At 44.3% G+C, this 17,241-nt stretch overlaps 1 protein-coding gene and 1 long non-coding RNA gene across 2 annotated transcripts in view; one reads left to right on the forward strand and one right to left on the reverse strand.

Annotated features, from left to right (window-relative positions):
* Positions 1 to 234: 234 nt before the first annotated feature.
* On the reverse strand, positions 235 to 3,344 carry LOC113839349. Its single transcript, XR_004771954.1, has 2 exons — positions 1,313 to 3,344; positions 235 to 464 (listed from the first exon to the last, which is right to left on the reverse strand). It is a non-coding gene; the product is annotated as an uncharacterized LOC113839349 (long non-coding RNA).
* A 10,023-nt stretch (positions 3,345 to 13,367) lies between these two features.
* Positions 13,368 to 17,241, forward strand: part of LOC100758601 (early endosome antigen 1) — a 90,915-nt gene continuing 87,041 nt past the window's right edge. Inside the window, exon 1 of the mRNA XM_027394125.2 lies at positions 13,368 to 13,639. Within this exon, the coding sequence (XP_027249926.1) occupies positions 13,616 to 13,639 (24 nt within the window). The 5' untranslated portion in view covers positions 13,368 to 13,615. The remainder of the gene's footprint in view (positions 13,640 to 17,241) is intronic.

Consider the following 17,241-nt stretch of genomic DNA (forward strand, 5'->3'; position numbering starts at 1 on the left):
ATCCACATCAATGGTCATTTACCCAAGCTTACTATTTTATCACCTGTAGTTCTTGGTTTATTGATTCTTCCCCCTCGGGCTGAGAACCAAATAAAAATGTTTCCTGACAACTCTTCAAGTCCATAGACCACTTGTCATTTCCTTACTCTGGCTCTCCTTATGGCCCCAACAAGCAAATCCTTACTCCGTAATTTTAGTTAAAACCATTAATTACAGAATACACATACACAGATCTTAACACATCAATTATAATTCTTTTAGGTTGCATCCAATAAAACACAGAAGTAAACAAGTTTCCAGCCTTACACACAAATCTGGAATTTTAAAGAACACAGTGATCCTCTCATTTCACCCGCATTTGTTGAGACTTTATGTCACTGTGACCTGCTTCTTTATCTTGTTTTGGCAAATGTTTTTTATTTCTTGCTTCTGTTGGTAGAATGTGCTAGGCCAGGTAGTCCTTTCTGGGGAAGAACAGAAGATGAGAATCTGTTAGCTAACACTCCACTGATACCTGGCAAAGCCACCTAGGAAGTTTTGCGTCAGTTGGACTTTCTCTACACTCTTCTCTTGAAAACAAACCAGGAAATTCTGTATAATTTTCCAAAGCCAGAGGTGAAGTCAGCATCAATGTTGGTTGGTTTGCTTTGTTTTTCTGTGGTGCTGGGGATTGAGGACAGGTCCTTTGCCAATGCTAGGCAATCATTTTACTGACAATCCTTAGACCTCAGCCACACCCAGAGGCCCTCAGGTCTTACTAAACTTATGTGGATCAGAATTTTCCTGTTTTCCAAGAATTTAGACTCCATCTCTGGTCCTGACAAAAATGTGCAAGAATTAACCCATGTTTCGAAGAGGGGCTCTCAACACATGCACAGGCCTTACTGCAACAGAGAGAGGAGTTCCCAAAATATGTACACATCTTAATAGAGGTTTTTGTTTTGTTTTGTTTTGTTTTTCAAGACAGGGTTTCTCTGTGTAGCCTCAGCTGTTCTGGCACTCACTCTCACTCACTCTGTAGATCTGGCTGGCCTTGAACTCACAGAGATCCACCTGCTTCTGCCTCCCAAGTGCTGGGATTAAAGGTATGTGCCACTACTGCCTGGCTAAGAACGCAACTTTGATGACCAGGTATTGATTAGTTTTATGTCAAACTGGACACAAGCTAGTCGTTAGGGAAGAGGGACTCAGTTGGGAAATTGCTTCATAAGATTGTCCAAGTCTATTGGGTATTGTCTTGGTTAGTGATTGATGTGAGAGGGTCCATCCCACTGTTCAACCCTTAGAGTCCAGGCGATCCCTTCAAACTCACTTGCCTCCTGTAGTAACCCAAATGCAGACCAGAAGGCATCTCGAAAGGAGGAGAAGTCCAGCATCTGATACAGGCAGTGCAACCTGTGGTCAGGTTGTTCCTGGGTGTATGAGAAAGCAAACCAAGCAAGCCAGGAGAAGCACATCAGTAAGCAACATTCCTTCCATTCCTTCCTTCGTGGCCTTTGCTTCAGTTCCTGATCCTAGGTTCCTGCCATGACTTCCCTCATCGATGGAGTGTGGCCTGAGAGCTTTAAGGTACACTAAACCCTTTCTTCCCCAAATTGCTTTTAGTTATGGTGTTTTTTTCAATCACAGCAATAGAAATCTAAGACAGAAGGCAACCACCATTCTAAACAACACACAGCAGGAAAGACCTGAAATTCATTAGGGCAGATGCATTTTTAAAATTTTTTAAAACAATCTTATTTTACATACCAATCCCAGTTCCCTCTCCTTCCTGTCCTCCCCCTTCCCCTACATTCTCCCTACTGGCCATCGGGGTGAGGCCTCCCCTGGGGAGTCAGCAAAGTCTGTCACATTACTTGAGGCCCTCTCCCTTGTATCTAGGATGAGCAAGGTATCCCTCCAGAGGGAATGGGCTCCAAAAAGCCAGTTCATGCACTAGGTATAAATACTGGTTCCACTGTGAGCAGCCCCACAAACTGCCCAAGCCACTCAAATGTCATCCACATTCAGAGGGCCTAGTGCAGTTTTACGCAGGTTTCTCAGCTGTCAGCTGTCATTCCTGAGTTGTAGGGGAAGCTGTAGCCACGCCTTCTTAGGGGCTGGCTACAAGAGTACCTGAGGGCTTGTGAGGGCGTGGTCAGAGTGAGTAGGGGGGACTGCGTTTTCGGTTTCGGTTTCTCTTTGCTTCTTGCTGTACAGACTACCACCGGCGTGGCTACAGCTTCCCCTACACTGAGTCAGTCAGGGCCCATTGGGCAGATGCACTTTTAAGGGTACTTTGCTTAAAGAGTATGTGGGGGCATTCCTTCTCTGTCTAGATAGAACAGAGACTAGTGAAAACAGAAGAACATTCTTTTCCTTGTTTTGTTTTGTTTTTCCAGACAGTGTTTCTTTGTGTTAATTGTCCTGGAACTTGCTTTGTAGACCAGACTGGCCTTGAACTCTTAGAGATCTGCCTGCTTCTGCCTTCCAAGTGCTGGAATTAAAGCCATGTATGACCCCCACCATACCACCTGGCTGGCTGGCAGTGAGCATTCAGAAGCGCCCAGGGAACTGTCTAAAACGGGATGTTGGACTTTTCCTCCTAGAGGGATACATTCTGGGCTGCATTTGGGTTACTCTAGGAGGCAAGAGAGTTTGGAAAGAAGCTGAAAAGTGTTTCCGGGACTTTAAAGCCTCCAAAGAGACCCAAAGAATAGGCTGGAACTTCTGCTGCAGGGGTGGGACAAGGGGTTGACATAAGGGCAGGTTATTCCACCTCTGGGCAGAACAGACAGTTTTCCCTGTTGATCAAGAAGACATCATAGGGACTGCCCGATACCTGGAATAAATGCAGGCAGGTCCACTTTCCTCCACATTGACCCCTGCCTACCAACTGCAGTAGGAGGGAGGACAGATAATCTGAGTTGGATCAGAAATTAAAGTTTAATTTGGACGGAACAGAAATGTTCCACAGTTAAAAGTGAGAGTCTTCTTACATTCGAGAGTCACACCGCACAGGAAGGATGGGTCTGAAACACCATCCAGGAGTTTTAAAAGGGAGATCTGCTTGTTATAAGGTAGATGGAGAGAAGAAAAACAGGGTAGTGTCTGCACAGATTCAGCATGTCTAACAAACCAGTTATAGTTTGCTTTAATAAACTAAGCTGTGGTACCAGCTCTACCTATACTTGTCTTCCCTAAATCTGTTTAGTCTGCACCTGAATCAAACAATACCTCATAATCCATCCATCAGTTCTTGGACCCCAGACTGATAGCTGGGAAACCAGCATGGGACTGATCCAGATCCCCTGAATGTGGATGCCAGTGAGGAGACCTTGGAAATCTATGGGGCTCCTTGTAGTGGATCAGTACTTATCCCTAGCATAGGAATGGACTCTGGGAGCCCATTCCACATGGAGGGATACACTCAGCCTAGACACACAAGGGGGTTGGCCTAGGCCCTAACCCAAAGGATATGACAGACTCTGAAGACCCCCTTTGGAAGGTCTCACCCTCCCTGGGGAGCAGAAAGGGTGTGGGATATGTAGTGTATTAGTTGGGGGGGGGGCAGGGGAGGAGGGGAGGAAGAGGGACCTGGGATTAACATGTAAAATAATCTTTCTAATTTAAAAATAAATAAATAAATAAATAAATAAATAAATAAATAAATAATCCACCCATCAGCGTACAGGAATGTTTGAAGGTGGAAGAACGTGCTAATGATCCCAATCCAGACTGTGAGACATTCCACAGAGACACAACTCTACTTCTTCAAAATTATGAGGCTTGTTATGAAGTTAATTCATGATTCCAGATTTAAAAAATAAAAGGGAGAGAATGAGCAAAGGAAAAGTGCTGTTCCTTCTTCCAAAAGTGCCATTCTATTCCTGTGATGACATATCCAACAAAACCAATTTATTTGGCTCATGGTTTGAGAAGGGATTATGGTCCATCATATCCGGGAATGGATGGCAATAGCTCTAGGCAGCAATCACATTGTTGTATGTAGACAAGATACAAATATGCAAAGAACAACCTGGAAGTAGAGCCAGGGCTAGGTTCTAAACCAGTGGTTCTCAACCTTGCCAATGCTGTGACCCTTTAATACAGCTCCTCATGTTGTGGTGACCCCAACCATACAATTATTTTCATTGCTACTTTGTAACTCTAATTTTGCTACTGTCATGAATCATATGTAAATATGTAATATGCAGATGGTCTTAGGCAACCCTTGTAAAAGGGTCATTTGATCTCCAGGTGGTCAGACCCACAGGCTGAGAACCAATGTTCTAAACCCTCATGGGTCACCCCCTTGTGACCCACTTCCTCCCACAAGGCTACATTCCTTAAGGTTCCATAATCTTCCAAAGCAGTGCCACCCTCTGGGAAACAAGTGTTCAAGTATGGGAGTCTACTGGGGCTATTTTACTTTCAAGTCACAATTGATAAATTGAGAGACTTCTATGAACTCTATTTTGGGACATACACACCATTTATTTTTTATGTGAAAAACTCTAAAATGATACATTTGCAATAACCAAGGAAAGTTGACAGTCAAGTGTAACCCTTTAAGCCCAGCATTGGAGGCAAGCCTGGACCACATAGTGAGAGCTTGTCTCACACAATTAAAAGATGAAATTCATAAAAAGAAAAGTTGAAATTGAATTGAATATTAACTATATTAAGGAACTGTTTATTTTAGGAGCATGATGTTACTATTGTCCTGTTTAAATTTGTATTAGAGACACATTGGCTTTTTTTTTTTTAATTTATAACTAATAAAATCCATCTGGCAAAAAAAGAAAAGCTCCAGGACAAAAATATTATAAATTTCAGGAAAGAATTAATGAAAATAAAATAGCAAAATATAAATAATTACTGAAGTAGGGCTGTAGGTATGTGAGTTTTCATTTTATAATTTTTCTATTTTTCGATGTGAAATTTTCACAATAAAAAGTTAAAGATGCATGGAAATGGAGAAAGCTGTTCAGAAACTAGATATCTTTATTTACTTTTTAAGAGGGTCAAGTATGATTCGGTATGATGATGTCAGACAGAATGCTGTCTTCACCATTTGCCATTTAGGTAGCCCTAGGGAACTCTCTCAATTCCATGTCTGAACTAGTAATATGAACGGTTTCTACTGTTACAAAGAGGAATTCATGAGACAGGCAGAGACACTCAGCAAGGCCTGTGGCTCTAATAAGTGAGATGGCCTATTTGAATCCAACTTTCTTCTTTTGTTGTTTCCATTTCAAGTAATTATTTTTATGTTAGTTTGCCTTATGCTAAGTTTGAAATCTATAATTCAGAAATGAAAATATACTGTATTAAGAATATTACCATTTTGCCTAGCCTATATTTTAGAGCTCTTTCTCATATTTGCATGCATTTATCTTTTGTCTTTTCATAGTCCTTTAAATACACTGAATTTTTTCCTATTCCTGGAACAGCAAATATACCAGCTTTTCCTATGAACATAGTTCAATAATATATGATTAAGATAAAAAATCTCATTTTTTTAGGCTTTCACCATTTGAAAATAGCTGATATCAATTTAACGTGTCATAAAACAATGTACAAATGGTCACTGTATCTTCTGTTGCCTATTCTTCTCAGTCTTAATTCTCATTTTGGTTTGCTATATGGCCCAGTTTGATGGTTTGAATGAAGTATCCCACTTATTCTCAGGCATTTGAATACTTGGTCTCTAGTTGGTAGAGACCAAACCAAGGTCTCTGGGTAGGTTTAGGAGGTATGGCCTTGCTGGAGGAAGTATGTCACTGGGAATAGGCTCTGAAGATTAAAAAACTCTGGCCATTCCCAGTTAACTCTCTTGGTGTCTTGCTTGTGGCTCAAGATATGAAATCTTAGCTTGTTATTCCTGCCACCATGGCTGCCAGTTGCCATGCCTCCCCATCTCTACTGTGATGGTGACAGACTCCTATCCCTCTGGAACTGTAAGTCCAAATAAAGCCTTCTGAAGTTTCCTTGGTCATAGTGTTTTACTACAGCAATAGAAAAGTAATACACCCAGGTTGCTCTCAAATACTATCTTTTCCATAGCTTAGGCTTAATGTATTTATTTACTTGTTGATTTGGGGTTTCTGAGACAGGGTTTTTCTATGTAGCCCTGCCTTTCCTGGAAAACTCTATGTAAACCAGGCTGCCCTAGAACCTACAGAGATCTTCCTGCCGCTGCCTTCCGAGTGCTGGGATTAAAGGCATTTAGCATCATGCCCTGCCCCCACTCTTTTTGAGACATAGTCCCATGTAGCTCAGGCTGGCTTAAACTATTTAGGTAGCAGAGAAAGACCTTGAACTTCTGGTCCTTCTGCTTCCACCTTCCAAGTGTTGGGATTATAGGCTTGAGTCTATATGCTGGGTTAATTTAAGGCATTTTAATTGCAAACTTAAAACAGAAACAATAGCACAAAAGGTAATATTTAAAAATGTGTGTGCATATAGAAAACCCCTGAGTTATAGTGAGTGGCGGGATTTACCATATTGAGACAGTTGATATTTCTTTCTTGGGTTCCTGTCTTGCACTAAAAATGGAGTGGACAGACAGTAAAAGAAAAACAAAGGGAACCTTTTTCCCACGTGGGAGAAATTGTAATGGGAAAGCACAAACTTTAACAGGAAAGTAGAAATGGGCATCAACTGACTGAGAGACGGGGAGTGCTACAGACCTACATTCTTGGTAGACTTCGGGTTGCCTACATAAGGGACCATCAAGAGGTGTTACAGCTCTGTGCTCTCAGGATGCTCAGCAGAGGCCACTGCAGAGCAACTCTGTAGATAGCAACTCACCAATAAAGGCAGGGAATGGGTGGTGGTGGGGTATCTCCTGTGCTGGCAGGTCTCAAAGGCCAAGGCAGGAATGTGAATAAGGAAGCTGGGACAGCCATCCTTTGAGGCCTAGGTAAATTCTCTGCCTGGAAGGAAGCAGTGTCTCCTGGGGCAGGAGCTATGGGCACTAGAGGGAATTCCCCTGCTGGTGGACGGTGTCCAGCGGGCTTGTCTTTGGTGGGTCTCAGGAGCAGTATTCTTTCTCCTAGGAACACCTGGAGCTGACCTGGCCAGAGCTAGGCGCTAGCTGGGAGCACCATTCTGTCCAGGAGGCTGATTGAAATCTTCAAGCATCTTTTTCCAAAGACACAAGGAGCATCAGGAAGACCCTGAAAATGAGGAGGGGAACCATTCTTTTGTTTGAGGCCTTTTCTCTTTCTGCAATGTTCTTTTCAGGATGTAGTCAAATTATCTCTAATGATTTCCAGATGGTTTGCATAGAAACATTTTTTTCCCTAAAGCCATACAATAACCTTCGTAGAGTAGGTCAAGTGCCCTGCCATGCTGTAAAACCACATCAGCTAATGATTCCACCCATTCTTCCAACTTGTTAATAGATTTTCAAACATAAAGTCCTAGGTTTTGAGCTAATGTCAGCCATCACTGAACCTGTGGTACCAAGAGTAGCCCCTGCTACTCCTAAGCATATTAGGAGAGGTATGGGGGAGGGGGCTGCATGTTTCTTTCTGAATGGGGAGGTTGGAAGGGTTTGTGAATACAAATGGTGTCTTCCTCTTGGACCATCATAAACACACATCCAGGGAAACAAGGATACCAGGGTTTTATACATATGCCATATAGATAAGCAAGGAAACAGCCAAGTAGCACATGCAAGCCAAAAAATTTCTTCTGGGCAGTAAAGTAGTTCCTGGGAGGTTTGAAACCTTGATGGTGGATCTAGACATACCATAGCTCTTTGAATAAAAGCAGGTCCTTTCAGTGTGGATCCAATCTAAGTCAAGGGATTTGATAGTTGAGTGAACTAGTCTGCACAGGCAATTTGCCCAGTCTGAGGGAATGATGGAGGCTGGGTCCTGGAGGTGGTGGTGGGGTGGAGTGGGGGGTGGGGTGGAGAATATAGAACCAGCAGCCAAGTGTAATATTTGGGTTAGTAGTATTTATTCGTTGCTATACCAATCCTATCATGGTCACTAGGGATTCTAGGGAGGTCAGAAGAGTAGGTTTAGTAGAAGGGGGAGAGAAAGTGCTGTGGTTGGAAGTTGCTTGAATTGGTGAGCTCTGCTGCTGGGACAGGGGCAGGAGAAATGGCAGCAGTGGTAGAAAGCAGGTCTGGGGCAGGAGAGTGCTGGCAGGTGGAATTGTGAGTGAGATGGGCTGGGGAGGAAAAGGCTCAAATACCAAGTGGTCTCAGGCCTCTTTCCTGTGGGTAGGATCAAAGAAAGGCATATGTTTAGAAGCTTCTAAAGACCAGTATTTTGGATCCCACCAGAGGCATCAATCTAACCCCATCTAAAGGAAGCACCAATGACCCATTTCCCATCTGTTGTCCTAGGGGTCAAGAACTTCACAGGTAACTCTACTACACCCATCTCCCAATCGAGGATGAACTTCCTTCTCCTCAGTGGGGGCAGGTACTGTGGTACTTGCAAGCCCCAGTGTGGACAACCCTTGTAATTAGGGTCCTTTTTCTCTGAGCGAGTTTGTTCATACATGAAACTGACACACATAAGGCAAGTCTCAGTTCTCTAAGTTATAGGGGCAGATATACATTTCTCTGGACAGGTGTCCCTGATATTAAAAGTGAGGTGTACAATTTCCACACAGCCTGCTACAGGGAAGAAGGCACAACTATAGTCTTGTGGTTGCCTACAGCATTTAGATGAAACTTCCATACCATAAGGGTCAGCTTTGTTGGTATAGGGACCAGGGATGGTTATTTGGATCCCAGGAAAAAAATAGGAGGGAATATAGTCAGATAAAACATCAACAATAGCTTAAAACTCATGTTGGTCTTATCTTTAGTGGATCCTCACAGGTCTTGCTGACGGTCCATTTCTTAGGAGCTGTGTCATCATTTCCTGTGACATGCTTGACCTGGGAATGATGTATCCAGGTATGGATGCTATCTATCTACCTTGACAGCAACTAGGGTGGTCAGGATGACCAGATGTGGTCCTCTCAGCTGGATGTCTCTTGATCCACATTTTACTTCTTGGCTGAAAGGGGTGTGGATGAGGCAGTGGAGTCTGGAAAGCAACCATGGACTCCTGCATCTGCTGTAGAGCCTGTATGAACTAAAGTAGTTCAGGTTTGCTAATTTCAGCGGCTAGTTCTAACCCTATTAGAGGGAGAATGGGAGGTCTCCTCAAAAGAATTTCAAATGAAGTCAAACTTTTACATAAGGAGTACACTGAGCCCTAAAAAAGGCAAAGGGAAGTAGGCCCACCCATTCTTCTCCAGATTCTAAAGTTAATTCAGTCAAGGTGGCATGGAGACCATCTTCCAGCTTCAGCTGCCAGCAGGTCAACCACATATTATATGAGATTATAATCTCAGTAAATGCCTGCAAATCTCTGTGGAGCATTCCATCAAATAAAGTTGGGAGGTTTTGCAACCCGGAGGGAGCCTCCTTCAGGTTAATTGGCCATCGTCTCTATGTCCATGTCCACCAACTCAACAGTGACTATCAGCTGACTTGATTTGGGTAGGAGCATGCTGAAGAAAGCATCTTTTAGATCTAGCAGAGTATAAATCTGCTTCTTGGAAGGGACTGAACCCAGGAGTCTATGTGTATTGGCTGGTTTTGCACATCAACTTGATAAAAGCTACAGTTATTGGAAATGGAGGAGCCTTATGTGAAAAAATGCCTCCATGAGACCCAGCTGTAAGGCATTTTCTCAATTACTGATCAATGGGGAAGGGCCCAGCCCCTGGGGGGTGGTGCCATCATTGGGTTGGTGGTCCTGGATTCTTTGAGAGCAGGCTAAGCAAGACAGGAAGAGCAAGCTAGTAAGTAGCATCCTGCCCTGTTTGGATTCCTATCCTGACTTCCTTTGGTGATGAACAGTAATGCTGAAGTGTAAGCCAAATAAACCCATTTTCCCCCAATTTGTTTTTGGTCATGGTATTTCATCACAGCAGTAGAAACCCTAACTAAGACAACATGGGTTTGGAACTGTTGGGTGGATGCCCTGTACTCTTCTGCACTCTCTGGAGTTCTTAGACTGGCCTATAATCATTTGTTCCCAGTTTTTTAAGAGGCAATAATGGAGTGGTGGGGACTAATATACCAGCTTCGAGTTGTCTATCAGTTCAAACTTCAGTTTTGTTTTGCCTCCAGTGTCACAGCATATTCCTTTATCTTGATAGGAATAGCATTGCTTTTTAGTTCCACTATTACTGGGGGGATTGGTGGGCTGCTAGTTCGGGGGTGGATTTGTCTCTGCCCAAACAAAAGAAAATTTCTGTTGCAGGTCTTATAAAAGTCCTGATGTTTTTTTCTCCAAAGTATGACAGTGTGATAGAATATATTCTTCCCCACTGGAACATTTAGTAAAATTTTGTCCATAATTTTAGGGCTTTTAAAGTCCAATTTAATGTCATTTCAAAACATATTTTTGCCCTTAGTTTGTGTGGAAGGTCATGCACCATCAGAAGGTATGGAGATTTAGACCTAAGTAGGAAAGGATGGGTCACAGTCTCTTTCTCCAAGCCCACAGTTTACTTAGAGGTCCAGGAGTAGATCTATGAATTGGTAGCTCCTTGTATCACAGTATTTCTTACTCAGTGTCTGATTCAAAACCAAGCAGCCCCATAATCACAAGGGAATTGATGGAGCACCCCCTTCCAAGTAATCCTGGGTGGTGGCTGAGCTCAGACCCCACCAGTCTGAATCTACTTGGGGTACTGATGCAGCCTTTCATCTTTTGGTTTGGGTATCCATCTTTCCAATGACCAGTCACTTTACAGTGGGTGTATTAATGTTTTTACAGGGGGTCCTTTTCTTGATAGCTGTCTCTGTCAGCTCCTTTTCTTCTTTTATAAATCCTATACATCAAGGTCTCTACTCCCAGAAGGCAGCCACCATTATCTTTGCTAATTTCCTGGTCTGCCTGTCCTCTGGGGTATTTCTATTGTATACCTGGGAGGCAATTTCAATTCCTAGTTTTCTCAATATTTCTCCGACTCAATCAGAGTGTAAGTCTGATAAGCTTCCTGAAGGCAATCCAGAAAAGCAGACTGGACTCAACTGAACCCTAACTACCTGACCTACCTTATTCAGACAAATTTGTAGGGTACTTAGTGGCAGCCAGGTGACCTCCCAACAGAGTGTGGCGAAAGGAGTTAAGAGACTCCTTACCTTGTAGTGGCTTCCAATCTGGTTGCCCAGAAAAAAAGCTTTCTCAACCAGTGCAGGGTCACTGGCTGGCTTCCTGTCTTCCCCTAAGACCAGCTTCTGGGCTTCCTGTCTGATTCTCTCAAGTAGCTGCTGACAGTCTGCCCAAATTGGTTGGTGTGTATAAACCACCATTTCTAGAAGAGAGATTAAACTCTGGGGTTTGAGAAAGAGGGTTCTGGAATCTTTAAGTATACAAATCAGTAGTGGAGAATGGAACATAAATCATCACAAATTGGGAGATTTTTCTGCTTTTCTATCCATACGGGGGCTTCCCTCAAGGAGAGAACAGCCAGAGATGAAAGCCCTGAAGAGGATCATGAAGTGGGAAGCAGGGAAGGCACCCTGCAACTGGCAGCTTGAGGGAGGCCTGGTGTTCCCTAAAAGAGGAGCAGGTGACAATGAGGCCTCCAAAAGAGAGTCAGGAGAGGACTGGGGGTCAGAGTCAGGATGAGTCAGTGGTCAGGTGCCTCCAGTGATGTGCATCTTTGCGTGGCTGGTGCCCCAGGCAGTACAGCTCCTTCTAAGGGGGTGCTGCTAGGACCAGAGGCCAAGACTTGACCCTACCCCTTAACCCCAAGACTTGTCCTTCCTCTGAAACAAAAATGGTGTTAGGGGAAGGGTCAGCATTTTTTTTTTTAACTCAGGATTTGGACTCTTCTACCAGAACCCTCTAGGCCAGGATGTAGGGGAGCTGGCTCCAGGTGCCTGGTTAACTAAAGACCACCTGTTGCACTTTGTGCTTAAGCGGAAGGTTTAATGATGCTTCGGCTTGCCAGTCCATCTGAAATTACAAGCAATCAAGGGAACAAAAAGTAGTTATTTTTTTCCTATACAGGCCTATTCTCTGGACTCCTGGGATTTTTCTCTGGAAATCCTTAAAATGAGACTTCATCAGGTTCAGGGGGGTTGTTTAGGTAGAAGAATTCTGACCCATCGTTTCACTTTTCCCAAAAATGATAAACGATGCAACAAACAATTTACACAATACAAAAAAGACAATGTTCTACGACCTGGTAGCCACCCAGAACCCTGAGCAAGGGCTAGTATTGTCTAGGCGGTCCCTCTGATTCAGAAATTGACACTGTATTCAGCTTTTCCACAAGTTCTCAGTATTGTGAGCTACGGAGAAACCTTACTTCCGGAGTTGTTAAAAATGCCTCTTTTTGCACAATCTTTGGGAATCTGCCGCAGACATCCCCCAAACCTGGGCCTACCTCAGCTCCCTGGTCATCAGGCACCCTTAGGATCCCAACTCTCCCTTGTGTAGTCTAGGCACTGAGAACCTGTCAGAAGCCTCCCAAGCACTGAGATTGCCTGGACTTATCAGAGCAATCTTGAATGTATATTACAGGGAGTTTTTAAGAGACAGTACAGAAAAACCACATCCCAGTTGACAGCTGCAAGGGGAAGCAAGCACGCAGTTTAACAGAGGCCAAGAACACGAAGTTAGCTGGGGCATTTGGACCACAAATATCTACAACACGGTTGGGCGCTTTCTTACCGGCAAGGGTAGAAAAGGGGAGGGAAGGGTCAGTTTCAGTTTAAACCAAAGATGGCCCTAGCTAAATAAAATGAAGAAACCTTTGCCCTCTCACAAGAGGATGAACCCAAACACTCTAGCTAATTCAAAACCCAGCCTCCTCCCATGCTTCACTGTGGCTCTGGCTGCCATTGGAAAGGAAGCGGATAACCCGGGACTGGAAAAGCAGAGGGAAACCTAGCACAGTGAAGGAGGTCTCGGTTTCTCTGGCCCACGTTGGACTGGCGCTTGGCGGTCGAAATCAGCCTTTCCAGCCAAGATAAAGATTCGGCTCCGGGTCAGCGCGGTGTCTAGAGCGCTAGCAAACTTCCATCTCAGGCTGGCGCTCGTCCGAGAAGCTGGCCTTGGAGCCCATTTCTCCAGCTCCGGGTAGAGACACCTCCAGGAGTGACCCACAGATCGCCACCCAGCTTCTCTGTCCGGACGCAGCCCTCTAGAGTCCCAAGTACGGTCCAGCGCCCGGAGCGCTCGCCGGAAGAAGCCCAGGAACCAGCTTCCTGTCTGTCACGCTAGCCCCGCTTTCGATTGGTCGGAGCTTCGGGCCGGCCCTCCTCCGGCCCCGCCCTCCAAGCCGATGGACAGGCCGAGGAGGCGGGGCGGCAGCGACTCCGCCCCTCGGCTAGGGGCCGGCCCGCCCAGCTGTCAGTTACGGGGGCGGCCCGGCAGGCGGGCGCTTGCTGCCTCGGTGCTCGCTGGCTGGTGCTCGCTGCCTCTCCGTCCGTGAGGAAGTCCCGGCCGCCCAAGCAGCGTCCACCGCCGCCTCGCTCCTGCCCTCCTCCCGGGTCGCCTGCCGGCCCTCGTGCCCTCCGGTCGTGAGTAACCCGCCCACGGCACGGAGAGTCCCCGCGGCGGCGGCGACGGCGGCGGCGGCTGGCCAAACCATGTTTAGGAGGATCTTGCAGAGGGTAAGTGTGTGAAAGCGCCCTTCCGGCAGCACGTGAGTGAGAGCGTCCGATCCCGATCCCGATCCCGATCCCGGGCAGCCGAGGCGGGCTTGGGCTCCGGGCTCCACTAGGCCCGGTAGTGGCGGCCGCCGAGGCCTGCTTGTCCTGTCGGAGCCGGGCCGCGGGTGGGGCGGGGCGCAGGCTGGAGCCCGGAGGCCCCGGGGCCGGCTCCCGCGCCGCGCTGTCACGGCGGTCTGGAGGGTGTGGTGCCCGCGCGTCCCTCCCTGCTCCTCGCCTGTGGGTGCGCGGCTGCAGGGGGCTGCGGGGGTATGTGGGGGCCTGCGGGTCCCCTCCCTGTCCCCTCGTGCCTCCACCTCCCCACGACATGCACCTGCCTCAAGCCTTACTCATCTGCACCACACCGGAGGGGTAACGGGAGACCCGGCCTAGCGAGGGCCCGAGTCCTAGGACTGAAGACGCTTAACTGGCAAAGTCAGCAGAGAAGGAAGATAATACTCACTGTTGGAAACTTTGAAAGAATTACAAGTGCATTTTTCTCTCCAAGCCCCAGAAAAAAAAAAAAAAGAAAAAAAAAACCTTATTTTACTTTTTCAAGAATAACTGGATCGAACGGCAAATGCACTCCAGTTTAGTTTCTACCAGGGCTATCTCAATTTAAAATCTGGAAAATCACGAGGGTAAAAAAGGTTAAGAGCGTTGGAAAGCTGTAGGTGTTTTGTTTAGGTACCAGTTCCTAGAATAACATAATTAAAACCTCTTCTAATAAGAGTTGCCTACTCAAGTTTTTTTTTGTTTTGGATAGCTTCCATTCGCTCCCTTCTGAGACTGGTAAATGTGAAGAGATGTTACCCAGAAGGTAGGAGAATTAGTTCAAAGGACAAGAACTTAGTGAATTTGTAGTATTTAGTCAAGGAATGTGCCAAGGAGAGTTGAATCACCCAGTACACAGGAAGGGAAGATTGCTGCTTAGACCTCGCTGTGAAAGGTTGAAGGCATCTGAAACTTGGTCCTGACTCAGAGGAGACATAGTTAACTCATGTCTCTGACCCTCTGTATTGACATTGATTTTCTTTCCCTCCTGCAGTTGTTTTGCCAATATTTTTTTAATTTTTTTTTTTGATAAAGCAGTGATTTGGCAGCAAGGGCATGCATGCCCTTTTACTCTTGCCATCAGTTGCTTTGTTCACAGGAGCTTCTGTGTGTGATTGATTCCTCTCTTTACTTAAGGGGACTTTTATTAGTCCTGGTGTCACTGATTTATCTTGCGCCTCAGATTGTATTTTTGTCTTAGTTACACAAGAGAAAAGGAGTCTTCATGTTTAAAGTTTATAAACAGCGACTTCTCATTTGGGAGTTGTTTCTGGTAGATACAATTTGGCTTTGAAAAAACATGGGATGCTTTGCAGTACTATAACAGATGCTATGAAGCACTGGGATTATGGGAAGGTTGTTTTTAGTGTTGTTGTGTGTCTATCTGTTCAAGAAGTTTCTGTCAAAACAAAAATATGGTATTTAATGGTTATTGTTGAGATGTGTGATTCAATCTTCATATTTGAATAAATCAGATGACAACTGGGCTTCCCAACCTTGGAACAAGACATTTTTTTTTGTGATCAAGTCACTATTTGTTGTAGGGGTGCATTTGTTGATGGCTAACGTCATCCCTGACTTGTATTCCGTAAATGGCAGCCACATTTCTTCCAATATTGTACCTGCTTTGAGGCAACCAAATATATCTCCAGACTTTACCGAATGTCCTCTAGAGGTTAACTTGCTACTGGTTGAGATCCACCATGCTATTAAATGTATATATTCTTCAATAGAAAAACTTGAAATAGTTCTCATAGTTAACTTTGTCTTCTGCAGTGTTTATGTTGAGTGTCAGTAGAATTCAGGCATTGTGCTAGGAGCTAGGATGCGGTTTAATAAGATGTGGCTCTCCCTTTAGAACTCAGCACCTGGTTGGGGAGGTGAACATCAAAAAGTAATTACAGTGCTGTGAACTAGAAGAGTGATGAGTGCTGTGGGAGCCACTTTGGAGGAGGGTGTTAGGCAGTTACGATAAGCTTCAGGAAGGAGGGCATATTTATAGCTTGAGAGGGAAGGACATGTCAGGCTGAGGGATTAGCTTTTGTAAATGTATGGAGTCATACAAGGAGCAAGTGATCCTGGGGGAGATGAACAGTTAAGTTTAAGTAGTGAGATGATATTCAGGGATGGGTGAACGATGAGGCTACTCTGGTGGGTAGTGACCATAGTATGAGAGGATCTTGTATCTCTTTGAAGGAGTTCAACTTTGTCTTGTAGATGTGTCTATTTTAATGCTTAGCATTTAATAGGGGTATTTTGATGAATCTTAAAGGTTGTGATTTATATTATTAATTTAGATCCTAGAATGTGGTTTTTTAAAATTAACTCTACAGGTGGTTTTTGCTAACAGGCATAACATGAAACTTTAAATTATGTAAATGTCAGTCCTTTTATTTCCTTTACCTTGTCAACCTTTTTCTCAGCACTAGAATTAAGGGGTTAGTCTCCATGCGTTTAGTTATATTTTACTTCTCTAATATCTGTTTTTAGATGACGTTTCATTTTGACTATTATAGTTTTCTTCTGATTGGATTTAGATCACATTTGAAGAAAGAAGAAAAAACATTGCATGTATAATCTGTTGTAACTCAGTCTTTGAACATTGCCAGTAAGCCCTTAGGGTACTTCAAGAAATTCTACTACTCCTCTTCCTCCTCACTCTACTTTTTCTTCTTATCTTTCATTAGCTTACTAAAAGAAAGGTGTTATTGAGGTTTAGAAAGGTCTGGGAAGGCAATAGTGGTGATGACAGTACTTGATATATGTTTATTGAATATCTTGATTATGGTATTAGTGTAGGTACATTTGTAGTGCTGAGATAAAACACCATGAACAAAGTGATTTATAAAAGAAAGTATTTAATTGGGGTCTTATGGTTTCAGAAGTTAGAGTCCATGATGGTGGAGCAAAGGCATGTCGGCAAGAACAGCTGAGAGCTCAAGCTTGGTGTACAATTTGGAGGCATAAAGAGAGACATTGGAAATGGCTTGAGTCTTTTGAAACAGAGCCTGTCTCCAGTGACACATTTCCTCCTAAAAGGCCACACTTCCTAATCCTTCCCAAACAGTTTCATCAGCCAGGGGCCAAGTATTCAAACCTATGAGTCTGTGGGGCAAATTCTGATTCAAACCATCGTGAATACTTTGAGAAACACTTGAACTGAAGGCACTCAGTGGCCAGAAAGATGATCAGCATTTACTGCATTAGGCAGTTTGCAAACTTTGTGCCATTTCTTTCTTAAAGGACCCATGCAGCATGATTTAGCGATAGAATATTAGATTTTCTTTTGCTGATAAATATAAAAACATTTCTGAGAAGAGAATGGATTGAATTCAGAATTGGAGTCTTGGAAGGGCTGCTTTGCTGGTCATTTGGTTTGTCTCTTTGGTTTCACAAATCAGAAAGTAAAAGTGAATGAGATGTCATGATTTATCTACGTACGTGAAGTTAGTAGATTCCAAAGACTCCTAGAGACTAGAGCCAAATTAAACAAACAAACAAACAAAAACTTA

This window comes from Cricetulus griseus (genome assembly GCF_003668045.3).
Source record: "Cricetulus griseus strain 17A/GY chromosome 1 unlocalized genomic scaffold, alternate assembly CriGri-PICRH-1.0 chr1_0, whole genome shotgun sequence".
In the NCBI taxonomy this organism is placed as follows: domain Eukaryota; kingdom Metazoa; phylum Chordata; class Mammalia; order Rodentia; family Cricetidae; genus Cricetulus; species Cricetulus griseus.